At 57.9% G+C, this 26,485-nt stretch overlaps 11 protein-coding genes across 11 annotated transcripts; 6 read left to right on the top strand and 5 right to left on the bottom strand.

The window, feature by feature from the left end:
* Positions 1 to 21: 21 nt before the first annotated feature.
* Positions 22 to 1,063, top strand: P884DRAFT_277998 (uncharacterized protein; the record flags this gene model as incomplete). The annotated part of the gene is made up of 2 exons (XM_069443141.1): positions 22 to 710; positions 868 to 1,063. 2 exons carry the CDS (start codon positions 22 to 24, stop codon positions 1,061 to 1,063), a joined length of 885 nt encoding a protein of 294 aa, XP_069297433.1.
* Positions 1,064 to 2,007: 944 nt separating this feature from the next.
* On the bottom strand, positions 2,008 to 2,718 carry P884DRAFT_201212 (uncharacterized protein; the record flags this gene model as incomplete). Its single annotated transcript, XM_069438344.1, has 2 exons — positions 2,008 to 2,419; positions 2,525 to 2,718. The coding sequence occupies 2 exons, from the start codon at positions 2,716 to 2,718 to the stop codon at positions 2,008 to 2,010; spliced, it is 606 nt and encodes a 201-aa protein (XP_069297434.1).
* Positions 2,719 to 5,383: 2,665 nt separating this feature from the next.
* P884DRAFT_244358 (Pre-mRNA-splicing factor of RES complex-domain-containing protein) lies at positions 5,384 to 6,735 on the top strand. The gene has a single exon (XM_069440366.1). The coding sequence runs from the start codon at positions 5,565 to 5,567 to the stop codon at positions 6,669 to 6,671; it is 1,107 nt and encodes a 368-aa protein (XP_069297435.1). The 5' UTR covers positions 5,384 to 5,564; the 3' UTR covers positions 6,672 to 6,735.
* A 245-nt stretch (positions 6,736 to 6,980) lies between these two features.
* Positions 6,981 to 9,862, bottom strand: P884DRAFT_260170 (uncharacterized protein). Its single transcript, XM_069441415.1, has 3 exons — positions 8,195 to 9,862; positions 7,703 to 8,141; positions 6,981 to 7,550 (listed from the first exon to the last, which is right to left on the bottom strand). The coding sequence occupies exons 1-3, from the start codon at positions 9,566 to 9,568 to the stop codon at positions 7,222 to 7,224; spliced, it is 2,142 nt and encodes a 713-aa protein (XP_069297436.1). The 5' UTR covers positions 9,569 to 9,862; the 3' UTR covers positions 6,981 to 7,221.
* Positions 9,863 to 10,924: 1,062 nt separating this feature from the next.
* On the top strand, positions 10,925 to 14,748 carry P884DRAFT_26664 (uncharacterized protein). Its single transcript, XM_069442042.1, has one exon. It carries the CDS (start codon positions 11,119 to 11,121, stop codon positions 14,563 to 14,565), a length of 3,447 nt encoding a protein of 1,148 aa, XP_069297437.1. The 5' UTR covers positions 10,925 to 11,118; the 3' UTR covers positions 14,566 to 14,748.
* A 1,732-nt stretch (positions 14,749 to 16,480) lies between these two features.
* P884DRAFT_300163 (uncharacterized protein) lies at positions 16,481 to 17,445 on the bottom strand (the record flags this gene model as incomplete). The annotated part of the gene is made up of 4 exons (XM_069444741.1): positions 16,481 to 16,559; positions 16,605 to 16,868; positions 16,960 to 17,085; positions 17,162 to 17,445. The coding sequence occupies 4 exons, from the start codon at positions 17,443 to 17,445 to the stop codon at positions 16,481 to 16,483; spliced, it is 753 nt and encodes a 250-aa protein (XP_069297438.1).
* Positions 17,446 to 18,512: 1,067 nt separating this feature from the next.
* On the bottom strand, positions 18,513 to 20,106 carry P884DRAFT_278003 (phosphoribosyltransferase-like protein; the record flags this gene model as incomplete). The annotated part of the gene is made up of 2 exons (XM_069443142.1): positions 18,513 to 19,774; positions 19,848 to 20,106. The coding sequence occupies 2 exons, from the start codon at positions 20,104 to 20,106 to the stop codon at positions 18,513 to 18,515; spliced, it is 1,521 nt and encodes a 506-aa protein (XP_069297439.1).
* Positions 20,107 to 20,656: 550 nt separating this feature from the next.
* P884DRAFT_270139 (uncharacterized protein) lies at positions 20,657 to 21,362 on the top strand (the record flags this gene model as incomplete). Its single annotated transcript, XM_069442324.1, has 3 exons — positions 20,657 to 20,706; positions 20,792 to 20,842; positions 20,993 to 21,362. The coding sequence occupies 3 exons, from the start codon at positions 20,657 to 20,659 to the stop codon at positions 21,360 to 21,362; spliced, it is 471 nt and encodes a 156-aa protein (XP_069297440.1).
* A 611-nt stretch (positions 21,363 to 21,973) lies between these two features.
* On the top strand, positions 21,974 to 24,006 carry P884DRAFT_260175 (XPG domain containing-domain-containing protein). Its single transcript, XM_069441416.1, has 2 exons — positions 21,974 to 22,205; positions 22,264 to 24,006. Exons 1-2 carry the CDS (start codon positions 21,982 to 21,984, stop codon positions 23,840 to 23,842), a joined length of 1,803 nt encoding a protein of 600 aa, XP_069297441.1. The 5' UTR covers positions 21,974 to 21,981; the 3' UTR covers positions 23,843 to 24,006.
* A 270-nt stretch (positions 24,007 to 24,276) lies between these two features.
* P884DRAFT_292444 (armadillo-type protein) lies at positions 24,277 to 25,579 on the top strand. The gene is made up of 2 exons (XM_069444166.1): positions 24,277 to 24,839; positions 24,929 to 25,579. The coding sequence occupies exons 1-2, from the start codon at positions 24,343 to 24,345 to the stop codon at positions 25,440 to 25,442; spliced, it is 1,011 nt and encodes a 336-aa protein (XP_069297442.1). The 5' UTR covers positions 24,277 to 24,342; the 3' UTR covers positions 25,443 to 25,579.
* On the bottom strand, positions 25,468 to 26,115 carry P884DRAFT_26715 (uncharacterized protein). The gene is made up of 3 exons (XM_069442081.1): positions 25,942 to 26,115; positions 25,646 to 25,880; positions 25,468 to 25,593 (listed from the first exon to the last, which is right to left on the bottom strand). The coding sequence occupies exons 1-3, from the start codon at positions 26,054 to 26,056 to the stop codon at positions 25,575 to 25,577; spliced, it is 369 nt and encodes a 122-aa protein (XP_069297443.1). The 5' UTR covers positions 26,057 to 26,115; the 3' UTR covers positions 25,468 to 25,574.
* Between the last annotated feature and the right edge of the window lie 370 nt (positions 26,116 to 26,485).

Here is a 26,485-nt window from a genome sequence, read left to right on the forward strand (position 1 = left end):
CCCCGACCACGCCTGCTTCATATGCTTTGCTATGGAACCTGCTCACTCACATACGCGGCTCACTCGCCCCGCTCCCCCTTCCCCCATTGCAGTTGCGACTTTTGCCACGTCAACCACCAGCCCTGCGACAACGGCAAGCCCAAGTGCAGCGTGTGCACCAAACACAACAAGCCGTGCCTGTACCTACGGCCGGCCAAGCGGCGCGGGCCGCAAAAGGGCTACCGCACCGCCCTCAACACGTACAAGGAGAGCGCCGCCGCCTGGGGCGCCGTGCTCGGCGCCATCCCGGGCCTGGACGCCCTCGTCGAGGGCCACCTGCGCGGCGCCGCCGGCCGGGCCGTCGTGGCCTCCATCAAGGACTCCAACCAGCAGGACGCGCTCATCGCAAAGTGGCAGCAGAGCTCCGTGTTCCGGGCCTTCTTCGGCCACAACGGCCCGCTGCCGGGACTGCAGGAGGCCGGGGCGGCGGGTGGCACCGCCGGGGTTGCCGCCGTCGCGTCGCAGGAGGCCGACGAGGAAGAGGCGGACGCCGATGACGAGACCCCGCCGACCACGAGGGCGTCGCAGCAGCCGCCCGCAAGCCAGAGGAGCCAGTCCGTGTCGAGCTTTGCCGTCGCTCCGGAGCCCAAGTCGCATTCGGACTTTGTCCGGGCCCCCCTCCAGCCCAACGACTCGCTGTCGGATATTGTGGCCAAGGATGCCGCTCAATCGTATGGCATTTCTCTATTTCTTTTTCCTTCCTTCTTTCTTTCTTTCTCTCTCTCTCTCCCCCCCATTTTCTCCCCTCTTTCTTCTTTTTTTTTGGGTTAATTTATCTCTGTGCAACCTTCCTATCAATCGAGACATACTCTAATGTTGAGGGTTCAGTGCTACACGGGCCTCGCAGACACTGGCCTCGCTGGGCTTCGCGCCAGACGAGACCATCGCCGACTTTTACAGCATGGGCTCCAACCCGGAGCCGATTCCGGAACCCCACGACCCGGATTTCGACCCTTCGCTGGGGACGGAGGCAGAGCAGAAGGCCTACTACGAGTTGCTCATGGGCCGGTCATTTCCGGGATGAGCGAGGCAGCCGTCTAACGAAACCGGCAACCGCTTTACTCGACCCCCGCCCTGTGGTCTAGCTGAGTGGTGGTGCGAAGCGGTCCCATATAGGGTGCATCCCCGAGTCACGGGATCTCGGCAGCACTCTTCGCTGAATCCAGTATCCATATGGTGTGTGATGTCATGGTAAGAAGCACCGTATCGACGTGTCTGATTGCGAGCTTCTAACCGTGGGTAAGGTAGATGACGTGTACGAATTGATACCCGCCGTTACGGCAACTGTGGATGAGAAGACGCTCATGACGGTTGGCATTCGGTGCTTGTGTGTGTTGGAATGAAGTCATTGGAACAAGAATGAAAGCGCAGCGTAAAGGGAAAGCGTCATGTGCAAAGTGAGTGCCGAGCAGAATCCGATCCTCTGCGCACATCATCTGCCAGTAGGGAAGATGTAAGCAACTGACAAGGGAAAGATTATCCAGGACTTGGGAAAGGCGCCACGTTAATCCAAGGTTGTTTCTGACCTCAGAAACTGAAATAGTCCAACGCACCAAGCAGGACTGTTCTGGATAGCCAAGTTGATAATGTGATTCATTATTGACGGCTGCGGGTACTCTGCGGCTGTTCCGCAGGGTAACCTGCGCCGGGTACTTGCATGATGTCCAAGGCAACCGATTGCCTGCCACTGCCTTCCCAATGCAGAGATGCTCTTGAAAGAACACCCCACCCAGGTACTGTGTGTCCCTCTGTGCCGTGAGGCAGTCCCGTCCTAAAACCGTCCAAGCCAAACCCATGGTGAGCCCCACAGATATGAATACACGCCCGCTAACATGCTCCGAATGAGATTGATAGATAATGCCAGCCCAAAGAGTCGGTTAACAGCGAAGGGAAAGAAAGGAGGAAAGAAAGAAAGAAAGGGTGAGGGTCGTCCCCAGGGAGACACAAGGAAAACGGACGAGAAGAAGCTTAGATGAGCTCGAATCCGTCTTCGACCTCCGTCCCTTCTTGCTCCCCGTCTTTCCTTCCCTCACCGGCCCCAGCGGCCGTCCCGCTACTCCCGCTCTTCCTCAGGACTGCCCTTGCCTTGCGGCCCTTGACGGCCTCGCCATTTCCGTCGAGGACCTCGTACTCCCTCTCGACCAGCTTCTCCGTCTCCTTGCCGCTCGTGTTCTTGACGAACACGTCGAGCGTGAGTGGCCGCCCGGGGGTGTCGGCGCGATCGAAGCTGTAGAGCACGCCAGCGTCCGGGGGCGGGACTCCCGGGGACAGGAGGTCGAGGGAGGAGTCAACTACGGCGTCCTGTATGTCGGATCGTTCGTACATCGGGACGCGGCGATTGCGCGAGGACAGACCCATGGCGAGTTTCATCTCTTTGGTGCTGTTGTTATTCCCATTCGTTCAGCAGGGGTCAATTTGGCATTCGGTGGGGAAGAGGCGGATAGGAAGAGAAAAGCGGGTGCAGGCGGTGGGTGGGAAGGCTTACAGTGTGACCATCTTCTCTGGCCTGCGCTTGGCATACATGTGCTCCGGTGCCATCCTGGCGTCCTCCGGTTCCCCCCGCCTAACGCCGGCGAGGGGGCGGCTGCCCTGGGACCACTTGACAGACGACTCTTTGGTGCGGCGCCACTCCTTGCTGGCGGAGCGGAGATCACGCTCGTACTGGATGGACTCGGTCATGTTGACGGAAACGTCGGTAGCTGAGAGATTCAGGGCGGTGTTGGTCCGGTCCGGCGGTGTTGGCTATCCTCGGATAGCAAGGGCATGCGACGGAAGGACTATCGGAAAGATGGAAGCTGCCTGAAGGCCAGATGCCGGGCAGCTGAAAGGTTGATTGATGGTGGGAGAGGATTGTCTTCTCTCTTTAGGTGTCTGGTGAGAGGAGTCTTTTGTCTCTCGATCGAGGGCGTGGAGGTCGCGGTCTTTGGCTGACCGTGAAAGGGTTGGTCTCTGGGAACCGGTTTCGGGTTCGGTTTGATGCAGAGTAAAAGAGCCTTTGTAGCACAGTAACGGCTCTGACAGGTTATAAGTCAGGGTGGCTGACCTCTTTCGGATGCCGGCCGGTGACTCAAATGACAAGATCCTCCGTCTTCGGGCTAGGGGGGTGAATGACAATCACGTCCTCCAATGATGATAACGATAATAAGGGATGCCGAGATGACGGAATCCCAAGGCTGCAGAGGTTGCCTTCTAATGGAACAGTGTGACGAGAGAAAAAAACGGGAAAATTGACAATGCTTTGTCGGTGGCAAGCTTCTCAGCGAATTGATAAATGTCAGTAGTTTACTAATTAGAAACGTAGTTGTTCTGGGATAAGAAGAGTACGGCGTTACTTGTATATCGGCTTCGGGGGAGCTTATCGGGTCACTGGGTAACCGCTATCTGGGCGATGCCGAAGAGGCAGCTGATAGCCAGGCGCCGCCAGGGGTGGCGCAATTTCCAGACGGCGGTGGGTCTGTTCGGCAAGGGACAAGTTGACGGCAACCGGCGTATGACCAACAACAAGGAGGGCAGCTGGCGGCAACACGGGCCAAAAAAGGGGGAGTGGAATGCAGCGGAGCCCTGAGGCGGGTGACCATCGATGGCGTGCATGGGCTATTCTTGGGTCCGGACCAACCGAAGGCGTTGGTCGGATCCTGGCTTGTGGCCTGGCCTCTTCCCTTGTTCCCGCTCTGACAATGAAGAAGGGGAGGCAGACGGGGCCAAGAAGGTTCTCGAGCAAGGCAGAAGCCGGCTCGTTGCTGGTAAGTACGTGCAACTGTTGCTGGTACGTACCTAAGAGCACATTCACATGCACCTGACCATTACGGGTGCGCAGCCTGTACAGATTATACAACTTGCGACTGCCTTCTCTGAAGCCAATGTTTGCTCCAAGCCATGTGCAGGAAGGCACCGTCGGCTTGCCTATGTCGATCAAAACGGGGTTCCGCGAGCATTGTATGCCATCATCCCGTTTCCGTCATGTTGCTTGCCCGTAAACTGCGCAGCGATGACGGCGCACGAAAGTATAGTGATGCGCAGCACGTAGAGTAAGCGAGCTCCCCCTCCCCTTCTCGGGAGACACTTGAGATCTCCCCAAACCCGAGATTCATACTCGTCTGTACTTCGTACCGTTCATGCAAACTGAGAGACCCCAAACACTATCCGCCGCTGCATAACCATGGGACCTTGCGCGCGCAACTACATGGAAGTGTCGGCCCGCATCGGGCCTAGTCGACAGCGCGAATGAGTCTCGTCCGCAAGCCGGCCATTCCATGGCCGCAGGAACCTCCACTGTCCTCTCAAAAGTGACCGCCGCACTGAAACTCGTGTAGCAGGGCGAAGGGAAAGGAGCGAGAAAGTGAGGGATAATACAGCGAGCAGCTCATATCATGGCCAATTCCATTGACACCCACCTATCTATGCAGCGCGCCCGAAGAGAACGAAGATAGCAGCCATCTGGGCAAGCAAGCAGCTTAGAGATTCGTACTGCGTAGATTCCCAAGAGTCGTCTGTATTAGCATTGAGGATACCTCGGCTGGTTCAGGATCCTCTTCATCGAGAAGACGAACGATTCATTGAGAAGATGAACGATATGATTGGCTGCCTTTTCACCGTGTCTAATATCTTGTCCTCTTCTGTTCTCAGCACGTGGAGGTGGAGCAAATCCAACCATGGCAAGTTGAATGACTTGGGTCAAGAATCTGTCCGAATAGCAGTAATGAAGCCGTCACACGAAGCACTCCGCGGTCGGTTTCCTCGTAGAAAGAAACACTCTCCCGCGGGCGGCACGCCTCGGGCATTCAACAGCCGTTCCTTCCCAGTCGAGCCTGGCTGGCTGGTTCTACCCTTCTCTGTGTCAAGGCCTTCAGAGCTCTGCACCATTTACACAGATGAACTCTTCTTCTACCACTCCCAATGAAGTTATTGTCGCTGGATACTGCCCCAGGACAGGGGAGCGCGTGTTCGAAACTCTAATCAACGAGGCGCCAATGGGAGGCCCGCAGTCAGCCACGCCCTGCCAACACCGTTATACCCGGATTAGACACACAGAACCAGTTACGCCAGACCGCATCGGTAGTTTGCTGAACCGAGAATCGCCATAGGGAGTGGAGTTCAAGCCTCGGGCATGTGGTAGAGTTTTAACATTTTGACTCCCGGAGACTCTGACGCCAAGAGATCTGTTTCGAGAAGATCGACAGTGACCGTCCTGTGAGCAGGTGATGTCATGTCATCTTTGCCTTCCCCAGCAATTCAAGGTGACAGTGGTCTGGTGGGTCTCAGAAACAGCCCGAAAAATTGACCAACTACAGATTACTGCGTACGGAGTAGAGCCCGCTCAAACCAACCAACGATAGCGGCTATGTTGCCTTAGGTACCTACCCGGTCGCCGTTTTCGTTTCGAGGTGCACCTTGATGGCAGCAACGAGGACCCCGCAGGCTTCAGTTCGTTCTGCCGATCGCCACCCTGCCCTGATACCAATTGGACCCAACCACAGCTACCCGCCATCATTCTTTTTGGCGCACACCTAATTCTCCATCCAACCATGCCATCCGACAAAGCAGCCTACCTAGCAGCGCACTACCTCACTGTCGAGAGCAAATCCTCCTCGTCCTCCACTAAGAAACGAAAGCGCAAGCAACCCGCCGCCTCTGGCCTTCTCATCACCGATGACGACGAGACTGGCTGGGACGCCTCCACCCACAAGAAAGGCGATGCCGAAGAAGATGACACGCCCATCACGATAGCTGGAACCACGGCCGAGTTCCGGCGCGCAAAAAAGTCCGGCTGGAAGACCGTCGGCGACGCGCCCGCCCTTTCATCATCGAAAAATGGCACCACAACCTCCTCCTCCACCGCCGCCGCAGCAAAGCCAACAGATGCTGCAGATGCTGCAGCAGAAGCCGACGCCATAATCGCCTCCGCCGCCGCCGAAAAAGCCGCCGCGGCCGCGGCCGAAGAGGCCGAGGACCTCCAGGTCCCCGTGATGTCCAACGGCACGCTTGCCGGCCTGCAGTCCGCGTCGGCGCTGACGGCGCAGCTGCGCAAGCGCCAGGAGCTCGAGGCCGCCGAGCTCGCCGAGCTCAAGGCCGCCGCCGAGAGCCAGAAGAAGAACAAGAACAAGGACGACGCCGAGCCCGAGGTCATACTCCGCGACGCGACCGGCCGCCGCGTCGATGCCTCCTTCCGCCGCGCCGAGGCCCGGCGCCAGGCCGCCGAGGCCGAGCGCGCCGCCAAGGCCAAGCAGGACTTGCTGCGCGGCGAGGTGCAGGCGGCCGAGGCCCGCGCCCGCCGCGAACGCCTCGAGGACGCCGCCCTGCTCCCCCTCGCCCGCCGCCGCGACGATGCCGAGCTCAACGAAGAGCTCAAGCGTGCCGAGCGCTGGAACGACCCCATGGCCGAGTTCATGGCCTCCTCCGCCGGCGGCGGCGGCGGCGGCGGCGGCGAGTCCGGGGTCGCAAGGACCGGGGGGAGGAAAAGGGGGAGGCCCGTGTACAAGGGCCCCGCCCCCCCGAACCGCTACGGCATCCGGCCCGGGTACCGTTGGGACGGGGTCGACCGGAGCAACGGGTTCGAGGCCGAGCGGTTCAAGGCGCTGAATCGCAGGGAGATGCAAAAAGGACTGGAGTATACTTGGCAGATGGACGAGTGAATTTAAACAATGGGGTTGTGGGAACTCCTCGGGTCTTTCTCCCCCCTTTTCCTTTTTTATCCGGAAGGGGTTTTGGGGGGGGGGGGTTGGGTTTGGGTTTGGGTTTGGAGCAAACAAAACAAAAAAGGACTGGGCTATTTGCTGCTCCGCAGGGATAATGGCAGGACTGTATCCCTTGCATTTTATGTATACGGCATTTTATCACACGAGGTGAAGCCCTCATATGCTCATCATGAAGCGAGTCTTCAAGACATTCCGATGGAAAGCTAGGTATGTATGTATCTTATCAGCTTTCCCCCCCCCCCCCCCCCACAAAACGCCCGGGATTGCAAGATGTCGTCCCAGACGATATATGTTCGCGACTTGGTCCACATCTCAATCTCCGCTACCTCGCGCAACTGAATGGGAAAATGCCATTCTCCTCTAAGAAGACCGCCCAAAGGGGAGTAGGGGATGTAACAGAGAACCACTCTGCCTTGCGCCCGCCTCCACCCGCGACCAGGATGCAGGAGCGCCGATAACGAGTAACACCCCGGGCTAACCAGACACCTCAACGTCCCGCAGCACTCCCCGACTGTGGCTTGTCCGACGAGCTCTGCGCAGTGTTACCACTCAGCGCGGCTTTGGGCCGCAGAAGCTTGTCCGGCCCATACACGCCGTGCGCCTTGACCATCTGGACCCACTGAGACGTGTTGATGTTGCCAGGCTTGTTGACCCGGCCCTGGAACTTCTTCATAAGATTAGACAGGCTGATGCCCTCCTTGGCATAGGGCGCCAGGGCGTCGGCGATCTCCTTGGCCGTGATGATGTCCGGGGCCTGGCCGCCAGGAGGGGGGGATCCGCTGGGTGTGGCACCGCCGGGCTTGGGAGCTCGGTTTGCTGAAGCCCGACGTTAGTACGCATATCCAAAAAAAAAAAAAAAAAAAAAAAAAAAAAAAAAAAAAAAAAAAAAAAAAAAAAAAAAAAAAAATTAAAAAAAATTAAAAAAAATTTTAAAAAAAAACGGAGGAGAGGTGAGAATCCGGACGTACCGGCTGGAGCAGGACTGCCGGCCCTCGAGTCCGAAGGCGTGGCGCCCGGCCGCATTCCCGGCTTCACCTTGAGCTTCTTCTTGAGCTTCGCGCCGGCATCCGATCCTTCGCCGGCGGTAGCCTCGCCATCACTCATGGCACCGCTCGGCGGCTTCGGCCGCCCGGGAATTGGAGTACCCCCGCGGCTCGGGCCGACTGATCCCTGCGTCGTCTTGACCTTCTTACGCATAGCTTCGTTGTCGCTCGACTCGGACATGTTGGGCGAGCCGGGCCGCTTCAACTTGCCCTTCTTGAGCGCATCGACCGTCCTCTGCTTCCCGGACGGCGTCGTACTGCCTCTCGTATTAGCTCCGGAGGCGCTTTGGTCCTTGGCACCGGCCTTCTTGCTCTCCTCGTCTTCCCTGTCCGACTCCTTTTCTGACTCCTCCTCATCCGAGGCCTGGTCCGTGTTAGCCCTGGACGCGGACGCACTCGCACTAGATGCGAACGTACCGATTCCTCAGTAAAGGGGTTGTTCTCGTCAGACCCCGACTCCAAGTCGTCGTAGTCCTGTCCATGTTCGAGCTTCCTCAGGGTCTTGACCGTCCGCTTCCCTATCATCTTTGCCCTGAGCTTCTCCAGCTGCCTTTCCCGCTCCTCCCGCTCGACCTTCTCCTCCTCGCCTTCTCCGAACGTGTTAGCCGACACCTGCTCGCGGCGGATGCGCTCCTTGGCCTCCTTTGCGTCTTCGTCCTCGTCGCGCTCGAATCCTGGCGCCTCGTCATCGTCCTGGAACTCGTCGCCGGACATGTCGAGCTCAAAGTCGTCCTGCCGCTCGGTCCGTCGCGCCAAGCGCGATGTCTCGCTCTCCGTCTTGACGCGCGTGGGCCCGCGCAAGAACTGTCGTGTCTCGTTCTTCTCCCTCTCCAGCTGCTCCTGATCTTTCTGCTTCATGACCCACCGCTTGATCTCCTTGACCTCGTACATCATCTTCTCGGCATCGTCCAGCGAGAGGGTGTCGAACTTGGGCTTCTCGTCAAACTTGTAGTACCTCTCGAGCGGGATCATGCGGAACCGGGCGCCGTCTATCACGAGGGCAACGTTGAGATCCGATAGGCTGGCGACGTACGACCCAACCCACACGCCCGCCTTGCCCTCGGCGTCTTCCAGGTGCCACGGCCACGTCTCCTCGTAATGGATCTTGGACTCCTTCTTTTGCGCGTCCGAGTTCCTGCCGTAGAAGGCCGTCGGCTTCTCCTTCTTGTTCGACTTGGGTTTGGGCTCGTTTGTTTTGAGCACCGGAGCAATCTGCGCCTGGTCTAGGGCTCGCTGGGCCTCTTTCTCGGCCTTGAGCTGGCGGGCGCGCTCATACTCTGCGGCTTCGGCGGGGTCCGTAGGAGCAGACTCCTCCTTCACTACCATACGATGGGCGGGCGGGAGCCTCGGGTCACGGCGGAGCAGGGTGACGGGGCGCGGGAACTGATCCTGGTTTGTAATGTCCACGATGGCATCTGATTTTCCCCTACTCGAGTCCCCCTTGTTCTTGCTCAGCCGCATAATGTGGTGCCGCAGGCCCTCTAGCATGGAACGTTTGGTCATCACTAGTGGAAAGTCTTTGTAGTTGGGCGGGGCTTTCTCAGTCCAGCCACCGTTCTGCGCCCGAATCTGCGCCAGCTGCCGCATGGCGGGATCGCTCATGTCATTGAGCACGGGTTTTTGCTTTTCTTCCAGGCCTTTGCCCGGAACCTTGGATGGCGGTCGGGAGAACTGGGGTTTCGGCCGCGGTTTCTTCCTCGCCACCAGGGGATTCGCAGTGGTGGGCTTGTGCGGACGGACGGGCGGGCGCACTGGGCCATTGCCCGGCGGAGGAGGAGGAGGGGCGCTCATCGTGGCTAACTGCAGCGACAAAGCTGGCGGCGTGCGAGAACGCTAAGGAAAGGGTCTGCGGCCCGGCGGTGGCCTCGTGGAAGGAGTTGGTTCCGTCGCTCAAACAAGGCGCGTCATCGAGTCGCGCGGCGAAGTCGATTTTGCTGCTACCTACTTTGCAGAAATCAAACAAAAGTTCTGAGGCATCGAGCGCGCCGTAAAGAAATACTGATCGATGATCAAGGGTGCAATTGTTGGCATGCGTTGCCACCCCTCGGGATGCAAAAAGCGGCAGAAGATGATCGGAAGTAAAGGGAACAGAGGAACTGCTGAGGCTGCTTTCAGTGACGCCTAGGTAGGTTAGCCAAGACACAGACCTGGGGCCAACTCAGAGGCAGCCGGCGCTGCAGGGTGCGCACGGCTTCCGGGGACGTGCGCGGGAAACCCGATAACAGCATAACTAACTAACTAGTTTCACTAATTAGCAGTGAAATTTGCTGCCAACAAGCTTGCTGAACCAGCACTTTGCTCAATACAAGCCTGCCTGGAAGTCTGCGACCTGGTAGCAAGGCATGACCTGCATAAGCTGAGGTGGTGAGCGATGCCAGTGGTTATTCAATACCTAACTGAGTCCTCCATTTCACCACCTCGATGTAATCTGTGCCTTTACTGCGTACAGTATAGAGTCAAAAACGTGCATTTATCCAATAACTACAACGTATTGAGGAAGCTCCATTGACCCACTCCACATTCATCCAAGCACTAACTGTATTGTTGCAGTTGCTCAACAGCCTGAAGCTCAGCAAGCTTCCGTTGCCATTGTCCCACAGCCTCGGAGCAGAACCAGCTTTGACTCTTGGATTCCTTGAAGCTGAGGCGCGCGGCTGCAACCTGGAACCCTGGGGCCTTCGACTGCACGTGTACCCAACGGCTGCAGTGATCTCGTGCAAGAAACAAGTGCCTGAATTGTTATGGTGGGGTCCAGTTCAGTTGAACTCCACAAGAAACAGCTTGAAGCAAACAGATCATCACCGTTTGTCCGCATTCACAGTTGAAACCGCCGCTGCGTCCACTGAGCTGTGTGGACAGTTTTTGCAGCAACTACCTGGGACATTCCAGCATTGGTTAATACCGTCGTCGTCCGCAAACTACGGTGCGTTGTCTGTACTGGGACTTCTTTAATGGCTCCAGGCAGATCAACGAGCAGATCAATCCATGTTCGTTCGCTCTTTCGGTTCGCCCTCGCACACATTCAGTCGACGTTATATGTCTTGAGCCCAGCAGCTGTCGGCGGACTTGATTCGGCCTATCCATTGCGGCAGCGGAGGACGAGCGGGTGAAAGGTCAGTTCACAGCTACAGCAGAGTTCCGTGCACCTGTTTTCGAGGCTCGCTGCAGATTGTAAGTTTGGCGCCGCCCATCGGCTGCTCGGCCGACCTGGTAGCACGGCGACGCTCCAGCACTCGACAACCCAGCGAAACCGTCTCGGAACCAGCTTTTCTGGGCTGTTCAATTCAAAGGAGCGACAAACCGACCTCCTTGTCCCAAAGACCCAGAAAACTCGACCCGAGATGGCGGCTCATGATAGCTCCGGCGGCGAAGGTCCTCTCGAGGACCGACTGCGCAACTTGATCCTGAACCATGCCAGGGAGTCATCGGCACACCAGGCGCGGGATGCGGCATCTCATTTGCAGTTCCAGCAGCCTATCGCCTGGCCTATCGCCCAGCCGATCTCTCAGCCGGGCCAGAATGGAGTTCCGGGTCCGGCCTCGCCAGGTAATCCGGGCGGTTCCTCCTCATCGAAACCTGCCCGGAAGCGACCAAATCAAGCACAGCGTCGCCAAATGTCTGCTCAGCTCTCCATCCCGATCGACACGCGGGCCCAGTTCCCATCGCCGCAGAGGTCATATGCGAGCCCTCCAGGTTACCAGGATCAGCATCAACACCACGGCAAGGGGGGCTCCCGCAGGAATCAACCACCACACCCGGCTGCTTTCCGCCCACCCAGCCGCGACGATGGGGTACCGAACGCGCCTTTGACCGGCGCGCCGTTTCCTCCCCGGTCGCGGCACCAGTCTTCGCTGTCGTACCATGGGCCCATGCCGACCCCGAACCAGTACGGCTGGCCGCCGCCTCCCCCGCTTCTCCGGGACCCAAGGATGCCGTTCTATCATCAGATGCCAGGCATGCCGCCCATGCCGCCCATGCCGCCCATGCCGCCCGTGCCCTTCGATGCCCCGGCACCGACCCATCGACCGCAGCACAGTTCCGACCTCAACAGCTCTGAAGGGCCGTTGCTCCCTAGCCCGGAGGAACTGATGGCTCAGTCCGAAATGCTTCAGCGCCTCTGCGACACAATAGTTGCAGATGCCGAGATTGAGACCGCCGAGATCATAGAGAAGGAAAACTTTCGCCAGAAAATTGAGAAAGTCGCGCGATCTGTCATTGCCGAACACGAGAGGAAGCAGAACGGTTTCGAGAACTTCCCGGAAGAGAGTGTCCAGCTCAAGTGCTTCGGCAGCCTTGCGTCCGGCTTTGCTACCAAGGCTTCTGATATGGACCTTGGTCTTTTGTCTCCATTTTCACGCGTTCAGCCCGACGAGCCCGGTTCCCTGATTCCCAGGCTCGTCGAAAAGGCATTCCTTGACATGGGCCTCGGCGCCAGGCTGCTCGCACAGGCACGCGTCCCCATCATCAAGGTCTGCGAAAAGCCGTCCGAGGAGCTTCGCCGGGCTCTCCTGGCTGAGCGGGCGAAGTGGGAACAGGGTGGTGGTGGGAACGACCAGGATGACGAAGCTCATGACGGCGCAGACTTGGATGCGACCGAGGACCGAATCCACGAAACGGAGGCTCAGCCACGGGAAGAGGTACCCGGGTTGGACAGTGCTGATTCCGACGACCGCCCCAACGAACCCGACGCGCAGCCCCAAGAAAAGACCATGGATCCCGAGGAGAGGCTGCGCCAGCTGAAACAGAGCGCGACTTCCGGCTTATCTTCCTACTATGCCTCTGCAAAACGCTTGCTTCGAAAGCTCGGTGGCCGCGATATCACCCGATCCAACAGAAATGAGTTTGGGGAAGAAGATGTCAAGCTCCTGAACCGAGTTTGCCTTGCGTTCGTTGATGGCTTGGCGGACAAGACTCTGCGCGACCGGTTACTCAGATACCGTTCCCTAAATCGTTATGATCTCTCTCAGGGCAGTCATCCTCGCACCCTGCTGAGCGTCCTTAACCAGATCGAGGGCGAGATGATCGCATCGCTATGGGACTCCCGGCCTTTCCAGGAGAAGGACGAGCACCGCGAGGCCGCTGCGGAGAGCATCATCAAGGCTTGGGAAGCACTCCAGGACAGGCCCGACTTTGGTCGAGATCCTCTCGCTTATCAGAAGGAGCTGCACCTGGCGGTGGAACAGCTGAAGAAAATCGCCACGATCCAGGTCTTGCTTCTCTCTCAGGGCCCGAACGAGTCTCCAGGCAGCTACTGCAGCAGGGCAATGAGGTTGCTCCATGAGCTTGGCGGAAACGACTCGCGCGACCGGGCCGAGACGGTCCTGCCAACCCTGATCGAGCATTACGTCGGAGGCATCTCGGATCAAGCCCTTCGGGAGCAAGTCCGGGACTTCCAACAGTCCCACCGCATCAGCCGCCTGCAGACCATCGGCCGTAGACACAAGAGTCTACAGCTGGCCCACGATTACGAAGTTTGTCTCGCGAAGGGCGTCTATGAGAACGAGGCCGCAGCCACGGTTCGGCAGTATGTTGACCTTCTGCGGGCTCCGCTACCCAAGTCAGGTGCAGGTCATTCCCACGGCATGATCCCGCTCCCTCCACACTCGCCGCTTCTCTCGCGCATCCGCCAGCTCGGCGATCCGTCCAAGGCAGCACCGAACCGACCGCGGGACCGCTACAGCAGCGCCCTCGAGTTTCCCAAGACCGGCGTCGGCGTGCAATGCGACATCAACTTTTCCGCCCATCTCGCGGTCCAAAACACTCTCCTTCTGCGATGCTACTCCCACTGTGACCCCCGCGTACGGCCGCTCATCCTCTTCGTCAAGCATTGGGCCAAGGTCCGCCGCATCAACTCGTCCTACCGTGGCACGCTCAGCAGCTACGGCTACACGCTCATGATGCTGCACTACCTCGTCAACATCGCCCAGCCGTTCGTCTGTCCGAACCTGCAGCATCTCGCCCGGCCGCCGGATCCGAACCTCAGCCCCCAGCAGATTGAGGAGACGGTCTGCTGCAAGGGGCGAAACATACAGTTTTGGCGCGACGAGGCAGAGATCATCCGCCTCGCCCGCAGCAACGCCCTGACGCAGAACCGCGAGTCCGTCGGCGAGCTCCTGCGCGGCTTCTTCGAGTATTACGCCAAAGGTGGCTCGGCCATGACCCTGTTGCCCTGCCGGAGCTTCGACTGGGGCCGCGACGTGATCAGTCTTCGAACGCACGGCGGCCTGCTGACGAAACAGGCCAAGGGGTGGACAGGCGCCAAGACGGTGCTCGAGGGCCAGCCGGCAGCGGGTCCCGGGAACGCCGTTCCTACCGCTCCCGGCGAAGCGAGCCCTCACAGTCCACCTCCTCAACCGGGCCGCCACCAGCCGCCGCACCCGGCGGAGCAATCGCCGCGGGGCGGGGCCGGGGGCGGGGGCGGGAGCGCGCAGTCGAGCAGACAAGCCGGCGCGCAGCTCAAGGAGGTCCGTCACCGCTACCTCTTCGCCATTGAGGACCCCTTCGAGCTGGACCACAACGTCGCGCGCACCGTCACGCACGACGGCATCGTCAACATCCGCGACGAGTTCCGGCGCGCCTGGCGCATCATCCGTAACGCGGGGCGCAGTGCCCAGGGCCAGGGCAGGCACCAGGGCGGCTGGAAGCAGGAGAGCCTGCTGGAGGACGTGGCCGACGCCGAGACGGAAAGGGAGAGGGAGGCGTTCAGCAAACTGCTCGAGGAGCTGCACGGGGTTCCTGGCGGCGCGCCAGATGGAGGCGAGCCGGGAGCGACGGTGGGTGAGGAGTAGTTCTTCCAGGGGAGAGAGTAATTAGCAGAGGATGAGCAGAGCAATTTCGAATGGGAAGGCCGGCCTGGGGCTGGGAGGACGATGATGGCCGATGTAAAGGCGTCCGTCGTCGCTGGATTCGGGAGTCGACTGTTCTTGAAACTACCTATACAAGCGAAGGCTAAGGTATTATTAATTTTTGTATGGCTAGGAATCTTGTAGCTGTTCCATGGTATCAGCGTTATTTGCGTTGGCAGTAATCGCTGAAGACAATGAAAGTATTGGGTTCAACTCTCCGCATGGCATCGCCGCACCGACGAACAAGCCTGTGGCCTAGAACGGCCTTTCTGAGATAACGCCATAGAATTTAGGTTGCGCGTGGACGGTATGATGTCGGGCTATAGAAATTCAAATCACAATCTCTCTCATCCGCCTTCAGGGCAATACGAAGCCAACATCCACAAAAAAAAGGCAAGGTTTATACGTTCACGTCCTGTAGTGGTGGAGAGCAAAGAGAAGGCACCGCCAGGTTATGGGCCCAAGAAGAAAGAAAGGAGAGAAAGAAAGAAAAAAAAAACATCTCCGCCCAGGAATTGGACCAAAATAAGGATGTGGTCACACAGCAAGGAAGAGAATCTCTCATCAATTCTGTCGTTTCGCTATTTATACCTCCTTACTAGTGCCCTACAGAGCAGTATCAGGGTGGAACGCTGGTTTATTTCTGGTCAGAGGCGGTTGTGCCGGCGCTTAGAAGGCTTCTCTTGTCCTTTAAAGGCCCTCTAACTTTCCCTGTGTGACCATTTCTCGCTTCCAGTCGTCATGCTAGCACTCTTCTATGCTGTACACACATATATCCTTGCCGTCTGACTGGTGGTCTCTGAGTCACGTATCAGCCGCGGGAACATTTTGGTGGGTGTCGACGTGCTCCTTGCGGAGGAAGAGTGAAGAACGAGCGAACCGTTTTGGGCAACGGGAAAGAACTAATCTGCAGTTATCACCTGCAGGGGGCTTCTCTTCCCTCCTCCTTTCACAAAGCAGGCCACTCCTTCCCAAAGCTTCTTTGCACACTTGCCCTATGCTTTCCCGGTCGTCAACCTTTCCCGGTCCCACCCGTTTCCTGAGTGTTTTTCTTCAAACAAATTCTCCTCTCTTCTACCGTGATCAATTCACCAGGAAGCCGGGAGCAGAGCAACTCTGCTCGGCAACGAACTCGCTAGCTCTGGTAGTCCTGTTGCAAGACACTTACCGGATGGCCAACAATAAACTGAAACCGGAAACCCCTGACTCGACCCCAGGAAAATGATTCCATCATCTACGATACATCTTTGACTATCTCTTCCCGCTTCATACTGGGTTATCGGATAATAGAACAAAAAAAGAAGGGGTATCATTGGCGCCACTTCGTATGCTTACTTTATATGTATATACAACAGACTGCAAACACCCTCCACCCTCTCCACACCCCTTCGTCATGAGCTTCAAGGTGTTGTTAACACAGCAATGCCTACGTCGCTTCCACCAAGTTTAGGAATTCCAACACCTAACCACACTCCTGGTTACCACGGCCTTGTTCCCTCTTCACTCAACCCCCCAACTCTTCTTTTCTCATCAGTATCGGCATCGCCATTGCCATCGCCGCCAGGACTCGTCGGACCTGCTCCGTCGCCGCCGCCGCGCCCGTCCCTCTCAACCTCGGCACGGAGAGCGGCCAGCTGCCCGTCGCGCGCCCGCAAGTCCCGCATCAGCCGGGCGTTGGCCGCCGCCGTTGGACCCGGGAATGTGGATCCCGTTCCAGGTACCGGTACCGACATTGGCGTCCCGCCTGTTACTGCTAGTGGTGGTGGTGGTGGTGGTGCTGCTGCTGCTGCTGCTGCTGTCGTTGTTGTAGGTGTGATGGTGGAAGCGTGGGTTATGAACGAGGGGTTGCCGTCCGGCGCTAGGGCTTGGACCGGAGCCGGCGGGCTCGCCGCAGGAGGCTGGGCGGTGGCGGGATTGTGATGCTGGACTTGGAGAGACTGTTGATTGGGAGAGGGGTGCTCATCCGGAGGAAAGTGGGCTACCGGGTGGAGGTGCCCTGGTGCCCGGGGCGTCGGCGGTTGGCACTGGCCGCCCGACGCTTGGAGCTGCCGCAGCTGTTCCTGCGTTTTTGCTGCAGCTGCAGCTCAAGCCGCCACCTCTCGGAGCGCGCGGCGCGTTCCAACTCGGCGTGCGCCTCCCTCTGCTCCGCCGCCGCGCGCGAGATGGCGTCCGCCCCCGGGAGGCGGATGGTTTCGGCATATAGATGCCGGATGAGGGCGAGCTTCCCCGAGAACATCTCGTTACTCCTGCAGGGCCTCTGGTTGATGTGCGTGACTAGGTCGTGGCGGGTTGGGAGGTAGGTCCAGCAGAAGGAGCAGATGGCGGGGCTCTCGTGACCTATAGTTGTGGGTGAAGGGCCAGTCGGTCGGGCAGAGGGTGAGGTACTTGGGCGACTTCCGCCTGCCGCCTTCCTGCCTGCCCTGGTCGCTGCGGATGAGACCGTGCTTGTCCCGGAATTGTTTCCTACGAGGCTCGTCAGTCAGTCCTAAACTGTCGGGGCTCGGGCGGGCTGGCGAAACGGCGACCTGCAAGAAGATACTGAGTCCCGCCGGCCCTGGTGATGCACGATTCGAAGAAGTAGTCGTTCTCGCCCTTGTCATCCGGGTCAGCGAAGGCGGCCTTGAAGAACGGCACCCTGTCGTCGTCGGAACCCTCTGGCTCCTGCACGGTTTCTTCGCCGGGTACTTGGCCACCGCCATTTCCGTTCACGGCTTGCCGTTGATCTACGCTCTCGTGATCCTGCTGCCCGTTATGACTAGGCTCTGCATGCACGGACCGCGAGGCCTCGATCCTCCTCCGTTCTGGAGACGGCTGCTCTCGCATGCCATAGTCTCCATGTCCCCATTCTCCATGAAGTCTTTCCGTGTAGGGGATTGAGATGGCGGTGTTTCTTGGTGGAGATTTGGAGCCTCGACGGTCGGCCAAGACATGGTCTGAGTCGATGGCGATCTTGGGAGGTTGAAACCGCGTTGAAAAGGGTTAGAACAGGCAGAAAGAAACGAAGCCCCCCAGCCCCCCGAAAGACAATCGGGAGGGTTCAGGTTGAACTGCTCAGATGATCGGGGCTTGCGCCAAGAGTTGCAACCTCTGCGGACCTCTTGTTTCAATACGGATCTCTACTGACCTTCAGTGTTGTCAGGTGCTTGTGCGCAGCACATGATCGAAGCATCGAACCAAGTAGGTGAGGTACGTATGGAATGTGTCTGAAGTATATAATAGGGACGTACATCCGCCGAAACGGCGGGGCAATTGCATACATTAACACGCATACAATAAATCTGTAGATGATCTTCTAATAAGCATCGCAGATGGACTCCGAGCCATGCTCGACTCGTGATTCGTAGCTAGAGCATACGGGGTATCAATTCAATCTCAATGCTCCCTTGAGTGTATGTACCGAGGAGTTCTCTTGCCCCCTGCCCATCAACCTTGCGGAAGCAACTCCGGAGAGTTGGGCAAAAGGCCTTCTATCTCGGATAGTCCTGAAGGACAAGTGTTCTGCCAACGTTCCGTTAAGAGACATGCCCTGGGTTGGACAATGCTCCTGCCGTCGTAAGTGACAGCATCGTTGGGGTGAATGAAAGCGTTGGGCTTGCGGAGGCGCGGAACCCGCTCGAAAATGTTTTGGGGGGGGAGTCACTGACAACTGGGCCACACCCATCCTGACTGTAACCGTCCATTCGGTACCTGGCTGCTCATGCCATCCCTTCATGCCTCCCTGTGCAATGCCAAAAGAGGAATGCCACAGCCGAGTTCACCAAACGCCAACGCTGGTAACCAGACGCCGCCCAATACCCAGAGACGGAAAATAAGAAATCGGCTCTGTGTGGCATCTGAGAGAACCATTTAGGCGAGAAGCGGAAAACGAAATGAGAGATAACCTGCCATGATCAATCCATGAGGTGCTGGAACAGCGGCGACATCGACTCGCCGTAATGATTCCGCCGTATCGCCTCGGCCAAGAGGAAGGACAGGTCTAGAACCACCAGCTTGCTCGCGTTGCGTGCCTTGTGCTCCGGGATTGGATAGCTGTTTGTCACGACGATGGCGTCGATGCAGTCGCATGCTTGCATCTGCTCCAAACAATCTCCTCCAAAGACGCCATGAGTGGCGATGCAGTAAACCTTGTTGGCGCGGCCGCGCTTAACCACCGTCTCAGCGGCTGCGATCCACGACCCAGGCTTATCGATCATGTCATCGATAATGAGGACGGGCCGGTCCTTGACATCACCCACGAGCGTTATCGTGCGCTCGACCTTGGGGTCCTTGAGTATGTCGTCCTCCTCGTCCGAGCTCGCGCCGGCGTCTCCCGAGCCGCCCAGGGCATGGGGCTGGGGTGCAAAGAACGACGAAGCGTGAGACATTGCCATCGGATCGTCGTCCGGCACGTTCGTATCGGCCACCGACCCGGCCGGGGAAGGGAAGTCATCCGGGACAATGTGGCCCTGCACCAGCCGACCGTGCGTCACCTCGTGGGCTCGCTGGTCGTTGTACTCCAGTCCGTCTGCCTCAGCGTCCTCATCGAGCTCGTCGATGACCGACGACTGGGACAGCGTGGTCTGCGAGCGCACCGGAGCCGATTTGCGGCCGGCAGAGTTCCGCGAATGCGCGCCGTTAGCACGCATGCGCGGCGATCCTTGAGCATCCGCGGCGGTGCGGGAATCTTGCGATCGACCACTGTCTGTAGCGGAGGCCTCGTTCTCGGGCTCCGACGAGTTGATACGCACCTGGTCGCCGGCGGTGTCGAGTCCGGGCTGCCGGTCAAGTCCTACGAGAGGGTACGAGATCATGCTGGCCGACAGGCTCTGGTTCGGCCCCCTCTTCTTATCTGTGGTCACCATGCCAAAGTTGAGCTTGAGGGCGTCGGCGAGCGAGGTGACCCGCTTGGTGCCGCCCGCGTTCTTGGACACCACCACTGCCTCCTGCCATCTGGGCACGTTGCGCCGGATCCAGCGGGCGATCAGAGGCTCGGCGTGCAGGTTGTCCACTGGGCACCTGAAGAAGCCTTGCATCTGGGAGGCGTGCAGATCGACCGTGATGACGTGCTTGACGCCCGCGACACCGAGCAGATTCGCCAGCATCCTGGCCGTGATGGCCCCCCTATGGGACTTCTTCTTTGACTGACGGCTGTAGGGAAAGTAGGGCAGCACGGCTGATGGCCTCGGTCAACCTCTGAGCAGCCACTCGGGTCTCGTCCGCAGCGGGAGGCGTCGATTGCGACGTACCAGTGATCTTGTTGGCGGAGCCGCCCTTGCAGGCCGAGATCATGATGAGCAGCTCCATGATGGTGTCATTGATCTTGGGGCTGCCCGACTGCACGACGAACACGTCCTTCTCCCGGACGCTGGTGAGGATGCGCACGCTCGTCTCGCCATTGGAGAATTGGCTGAGCTCGGCGTCGGCCCGCGCCATGCCCAGGTTATGGCATATCTTGTCGGTGAGCTCCGGGCAGGAGCTGCCCGCAAAAATCAAGGTGCCTCGCATCGTGTCGGCGGTGCTCGGGGGGAGGTTGCGAGAAAAAATTTGGGAAATTTTCGGCTAACCCCTCGATTAACGAAAAGCGGTTGCAGTGGGCCGCGCAGGTTTTCAGTTCGGAAGGCGGAAGGACCCGCTGCCAGACTTGGGTGGGGTCGGTACTGCGTAGGTAGGGTATGTACGGATTAGTTACTGTGTATGTACTTCAAGGCAATACCTGATCTTTTAGTGGATTGGTGCGAGTAGGGGAATTGGGAAGAAGCAGCCTTACTGTGTAGTGTTGAGATCAATCCTTTTGAAACAATATCGGATGCAATTGGGAAATAGGGAGCTGGAAGGCGGTCTAGAAAAGTCGCCCGTGGCGCTCACGAAGAAAGCATTGGAGGGGTGGAGGAGGCAAAGGGTACGGACCTGGTAAGAGACAACCTTGGAAGGATGCGAAATCCGCGCTTACATACCTGCCTAGGTAATCCGTACTAGCTTACATACAAAAGAGTAGTGTATGTTACATAGGTATGTATGTACGAACGTACGTACGTACTGGCAGTGTATTGCACCCATGGACGGATACATCCTGGCCAATCCTTTGCGCACCTGCCTAAAGATCAGGTAGGTAATCATTCGGTGAGTTGTATGCCAACAGTCGGTAGATGCCTTAAAAACGGTAGCGTGCTGCTCATACCTCGTTGCCTAGTAACGATGCGTTTTTTCGAGCGAGCGTCAGCCTTAGTGGCCTTACCTTAAAGTATGGACCTCGAACGGTTATCAAGCAGTACAATCCTTTGCCTTCATACGTGTTGTGAAGCTATTTCTCCCCTGGATGCCTCCAGCACTTGTAACCACTCCGAAAGAATCAGTGGGGAAACAATTAGCGATGCCCCTGTTCGCCGCAAAGCGAGGAGCTGGGTTGGACGCTCTCCTCTCTCGACCTCGGCCGGGGCTTTGGCAGCAGTTCCTGGTCCGCCCTGCATTTTCCTCGCTCACAAGCTCTACAGCTCGCGGCGGACGCGGTCTCGGTCGTCTGCGTGTCCGATACGCACAACAGCCAGCCGGTGCTCCCGGACGGAGACGTCCTGATCCACGCCGGAGACCTGACACAGTCCGGCTCGCTGCGAGAGCTGCAGGCGGCGCTGGACTGGCTGCGTGCCCAACTCCATCCCGTCAAGATCGTCGTTGCCGGCAATCGCGATCTTCTGCTAGACGCCCGTTGTGACGGCCGGCGCGGAACCGGGGACAACACCACCATGATGTATGCTCGTCTCTGAAGACTGCTCAATCCGTACCTCATTTCCGACCGGGCTTCTTATTGCCCTTGCCCGGCATGATAAGTGGTCGCGATAGCTGTGGCATCCGAGCTACCTAACTCTGTTGTGGTTTAGAAGGTGTCCTCCCCGGCCTGTCAACAAGGACAAACTGTCAAATTTTCAGCTATACATCGTGTGGACAGAGACGCGCAGTGCAAATGAGCGCTCAGTTGCTAAACCTCGAATACGCCATATTTACGCTTGGGTCTGACCAGCTTTCGGGGTCGAGGAACTGAAAGTGAGTGGTTGCCGTAGGAGGCGCCGTTAATGCTCGCTAACTGCAGAGGCCGGGGAGGGATCACACAATGGCGACTTGCCTTCTTCTAGGCAACAGAATGAAGCATGCTTGAGGTACGGAATGTCAATGGTGGAGTTTGTGTGAGGATCAAGGTGCCCTCGTACCTTCCGTCTTGAGCACTCGTAACAGACACCTGTAACATTCTTACATTACGTTACCCAACAGTTTTGTTACATCACCTTCTCATTTAATCGGTAGTTATTTCATGAATGGCGCACGGTGATTTCGGTCGTTTACGGATTAACATCGATCTGAAAGTCCCTTGGCCGATTGACCCCAACAATGGGTATCCCCCAACTCCGGAGGCATCTAGAGCCCTACGCCGAGAGGGCTATCCTCGACCGATCAAATGTAGTCCTGGACGGGCCAGCGCTTGCGTACCACGTTCTCGGACTTTGCACAAGGACAGCCCGCAAGACTAGTCCCTTGGAGCAGCCGTCCTATGAGCTCCTGGGCAGGACCGCCATCGCGTGGCTGAAGAGAATCCAGTCATGTGGTCTTTTAGTGTACAGCCAGATTCCTTGCACACCGGCGTGGTTCGAGACTAACAGTTTCCGCAACAAGCTCGGCTATCTATTTTGACAGTTTTCTTCCGGCTTCAAAGCGTCCAGAACGGATTCAGCGCCTGATCAGGTCGTCCCGAGATTTGATAAAATACCACTCGGCATACCCGGCAGGAGTTCCGGGAACCAGCTCTCGTCACGCGGCGGGCGACGCTGACGTTGACCTGTTTCCCAGTGCTTGGCCCGCGGAGAGGAAAGCGCAGCCTCCTGCCCCTCCCTTCCTCGTCCCGGCCATCATTGACGCATTGAGAAGCTCGCCAGAGTTTGGGCACCTGGTGAAACTGGTTCCGGGGGAGGCAGACGGTTTCTGCGCCCGGCATGTCCGGCAACATGGCGGCCTGGTCCTAACGTCCGACTCTGACCTGTTGGTCTACGACCTCGGGCAGACCGGCGGCGTCGTTTTCCTCGCTGATATTGCTGCCGATGAGGAGACTCAGAGACTTAGGGCACCACAGTACATACCCGTGCATCTTTGCAAAAGACTGTCCCTCACCCTCAAACCAGAGGCAGGACTCCGTTCTCTCGCTTTCGAGGTCAGCAGGGATCCCCACCTCACGTTACAGCAGGCAGTTGAGAGGTGTAAAGCGGGCCAGGCGACTTCGGCGACAGAAGATGAGTATTCCGACTTTGTCGACCTATATCTCTCGCCGGAGGTGGCGTCGAAGCTCGAGGCCGACCATGTCCTGCTTCTTGACCCACGAATATCTGAGATTGTCCTTCGTTCATTGAAAACAGAGGGCATTGCAACGACCAGTCCAGGGAACAAAACGATCTCTAAAAGAGATGGCGACGATGCGCTCGAGATGTTTCTGCCGTTTCTTCTCGATTGTCCTGCTCGGACAAGCGCGTGGGAGGCAAGCAAGGCCACAAGACAGCTGGCATACGCAGTCTTGCAGTCCCTCCGCGGTAGCGACGTAATCTCAATGTCTGAGATGCGAAGACTGCAATCCATGTCATCTGGGACGAACCTAGCCGTCCCAAAACTCACCGAGATCGACGGGCTCGGAGATACACTGCTAGCACGCCTGTACGAGATTGAGGCGGGCTTGAACGACCCCAATCTTATATGGGTGACTCTAGCCGTATATGAGGACATCACCATGACCATCGACCGTGGAAGAGGTTCTCCCCTCAGCCTTGGGGTTCTCCGGCAAGCAGCGAGCGGGGAGATAGACCCATGCTCTTGGGAGTTCCTCCATCTTCTCGCGCAGACCCAAGCAACCTACTACTCACTCCGGATGCTCTTCCAAGTACTCAAATTCGCCGCACACCACGCCGGGACCCTATCAACACCATTGTCGAAACTCGTAAGATACTTGGCCCGCCTGCCGTCATTGCCCGATTTTCCTTCCGCCAGGACTTTTGCGCAGACGTTAGTGGAGCTTCGAGAAGGAGGAGGCCTCTCGTGTCTGGAGACCCTTTGTGCAGACTACGGTGACGCTATGCTGCTCATTAGGTCAGTTCAAGAGCCGCAAAATGCCAACAAGTCTAAAAAGAGGAAACGCAGAGCGCCGCCCGAAGGGATCACCAAACCCCGTTCAGGTAATCCTTTTGACCTTCTCGCAGGGGTTGGAGACTAGGGAACATCTATAGATTACAGTCAATGAAGGCGGAATTAGAGTATCATTACGTCGAGGACAAACTTCATTCTCGTCTTCTAGTGCCTTTCTCCCCGGCGATACACTGATTCTCTCCTCCACGATTGGTTCCTCTCTCTTCGGTGGTAGAGTGGACACTAAGCGGGTTAGGGTATGCTCTCTCTCAAGCGCCCTCCCCCCTCCCCCCTGTCGCTTATCGTTATCAGGCCGTTGAAACCCCTCCAAATTTTGGACAGCCCCGCGGTGTGCACCATGTCGGTCAGACCACACAGCCACGGGTCTCCGGCCAAAGGTTCCCGTCCCGTCTCTGACTACTGCGAACTCGAACCCCTCAACACTGGCAGCCAGCATCACTTCAAACCAGACATCGAAACCAAGACAAACATTCAACTGCTGACCTTTTCGGCCAGAGGCGCAAAAAAAAAGAAAAAAAAAAGAAAAAAAAAGAAAAAAAAAGAAAAAAAAAGAAAAGAAAAGAAAAAATGACCGTCCCGACACCCGACCCTGAGTCGAGCAAGACGCTGGCGACGATCGCGGCCCTCCGGGAGTCGCTCACGTCCGAGTCGACCCCGCTACCTGTCCGTTTCCGCGCGCTCTTCTCGCTTAAGCACGTCGCGGCCCAGCACCCGCCCGCGTCCGCCGAGTCACTCGCCGCCATCGACGCCATCGCGGCCGGCTTCTCGTCGCCCTCGGCCTTGCTCAAGCACGAGCTGGCCTACTGCCTGGGGCAGACGGGCAACAACGCGGCCATCCCATACCTGACGGCCGTGCTGGAGAACGTCTCCGAGGACGCCATGTGCCGCCACGAGGCGGCCGAGGCGCTGGGCGCGCTGGGCGACGTGGCGAGCCTGGAGGTGCTCAAGAGGTTCCGCGACCGCGAGGGCGAGGAGGTGGTCGTCACCGAGACGTGCGAAATCGCCGTCGAGCGGATCGAGTGGGCTAACGGGGAGGGGAGGAAGGCGGAGAAGCTGAGGGCAAGGTATGTTTTCTTATTTTTTATTTTTTTTTTGTTTTCAATCTCTTCTTCAGAGAGCTCTAGGTCATTGACATTGCACGTTTGCTATCTAGCGATTTTGCCTCGGTTGATCCCGCACCGCCGATGCCCCAAGGCCAGGAGGAGCCCACGGTCGACGAGCTGGGCAAGACGCTCATGGACACAAGCCTGCCGCTGTTCAAGAGGTACCGAGCCATGTTTGCGCTGCGCGACTTGGCGTCGCCGCCGGATCTGCCCACCGCCGTCCCCGCAATTCATGCCCTAGCCAAGGGTCTCAGCGACTCGTCCGCCCTCTTCCGCCACGAGATTGCCTTCGTTTTCGGTCAACTCGCGCACCCGGCCTCCATCCCTGCCCTTACCGCGGCCCTGAGCAACACCGAGGAGGCGAGCATGGTGCGGCACGAAGCCGCCGAAGCCCTCGGCAGTCTCGGAGATGAGGAAGGCGTCGAGGAGACGCTCAGAAAATTCTTGCACGACAAGGAGTCTGTCGTTCGTGAGAGCGTCATCGTGGCTTTGGATATGGCCGAATACGAGAAGAGCAACGAGACGGAATATGCGCTGATCCCGGAGGTCAAGACTACTGCTTAAACTGGGAGGTTGTTTTCGGCGTTTGGGTTTTCGCTTTCCAAAAGGGTAGTTAAACCATCCTGACAGCACAGGAGGTGGGTATATAGATTGCGGGGTTCGAATTCGTATATCGTTGTTCGTCAGGCAGCGGGCTCAGTTGTTCATAGTCCACCTACAACCCCAAGTTAGCAGGCAGCCAGAGAGGAGAGCGTGATACCCCGAACCTTTCACCGCAGTCACAGTTGTAAATGATGGTTGAACCTTCATCGGCGCTCCTTTGCTGCACCTCAGAGTAGCGCACTCCGGTCTTTCCGCACTTGGGGCACTCGGTGTTGGCGTCAATACGCTCTGTTTGAACCTTGTGCCTCTCCACAGTTTGGACAATCGAGAGCTTCTGTCGTAGTGCAGAGGGGAAATCAGAGGGCTTCGTCCTCGTTGTCACGGTTCTCCAGGGTTGATCTTCCGAGAGTCAGCCTGGACATTCTCTTCTGTACTTCAACTCCCCCGGTCAAGGACGAACCTCTGTTCTCGGCTCCACAGCAGTCGCAATGAAGAATGTTCTTTTCGCTGCCCTTGGAAGGGGGCAAGAGGTTTCCGCAGTCTGTGCAGAAGATCAAGGAACCAATTGCGGCCATGGTTGTTGCTGTTGCCCTGTTTCCCTGTTGCGCGAGCCTTGCTTCAACCTCGCTGTCAAGGAGACGAAACCCGATTTCTTTAAACTCATCAAAGCTAGAAAATTCAGCGGGGTCCTGCAACTATGTAGGGTAGGGACAGCGGATCTCACCCCGGGAAGAGCACGGACCATGCTACCAAACCCCTGCGATGCACATGGGTTGAAAATGGGTTGGCCGCCAGGCGGGCCGCTTGGCAGTGTAAGGCTGCCTGTTGTGGATCGTTGGTTGGGATCGACTTCAGCAACTCTCAGGTCGCCCAGACAAACTGTCGACAGGCACTGCGGACACGCGCATCAACGGCACCCAGAAACCCGGCAGCACAGAGAAACGGGGTACATCCCGCCCATATATTCGTGCACGGGAGTCGACGATATTGCCGCGGCCGCTAGC

The sequence above is a fragment of the Thermothelomyces heterothallicus genome (genome assembly GCF_042370625.1).
Source record: "Thermothelomyces heterothallicus CBS 202.75 unplaced genomic scaffold P884_scaffold_12, whole genome shotgun sequence".
Taxonomy (NCBI): domain Eukaryota; kingdom Fungi; phylum Ascomycota; class Sordariomycetes; order Sordariales; family Chaetomiaceae; genus Thermothelomyces; species Thermothelomyces heterothallicus.

Excerpts from the sequence above, each read along its gene's own strand:
- P884DRAFT_244358 (XM_069440366.1), top strand. The coding sequence starts at position 5,565 with ATGCCATCCGACAAAGCAGCCTACCTAGCAGCGCACTACCTCACTGTC.
- P884DRAFT_260170 (XM_069441415.1), bottom strand. The coding sequence starts at position 9,568 with ATGAGCGCCCCTCCTCCTCCTCCGCCGGGCAATGGCCCAGTGCGCCCG. Across the intron at positions 8,142-8,194 it reads ACCCCTTTACTGAGGAATCG|GCCTCGGATGAGGAGGAGTC; the intron begins GTACGTTCGCAT and ends AACACGGACCAG. Across the intron at positions 7,551-7,702 it reads CGGCAGTCCTGCTCCAGCCG|CAAACCGAGCTCCCAAGCCC; the intron begins GTACGTCCGGAT and ends GTCGGGCTTCAG.
- P884DRAFT_26664 (XM_069442042.1), top strand. The coding sequence starts at position 11,119 with ATGGCGGCTCATGATAGCTCCGGCGGCGAAGGTCCTCTCGAGGACCGA.
- P884DRAFT_260175 (XM_069441416.1), top strand. The coding sequence starts at position 21,982 with ATGGGTATCCCCCAACTCCGGAGGCATCTAGAGCCCTACGCCGAGAGG. Across the intron at positions 22,206-22,263 it reads CAGTCATGTGGTCTTTTAGT|CTCGGCTATCTATTTTGACA; the intron begins GTACAGCCAGAT and ends TTCCGCAACAAG.
- P884DRAFT_292444 (XM_069444166.1), top strand. The coding sequence starts at position 24,343 with ATGACCGTCCCGACACCCGACCCTGAGTCGAGCAAGACGCTGGCGACG. Across the intron at positions 24,840-24,928 it reads GCGGAGAAGCTGAGGGCAAG|CGATTTTGCCTCGGTTGATC; the intron begins GTATGTTTTCTT and ends TTTGCTATCTAG.
- P884DRAFT_26715 (XM_069442081.1), bottom strand. The coding sequence starts at position 26,056 with ATGGCCGCAATTGGTTCCTTGATCTTCTGCACAGACTGCGGAAACCTC. Across the intron at positions 25,881-25,941 it reads CTGTGGAGCCGAGAACAGAG|ATCAACCCTGGAGAACCGTG; the intron begins GTTCGTCCTTGA and ends GACTCTCGGAAG.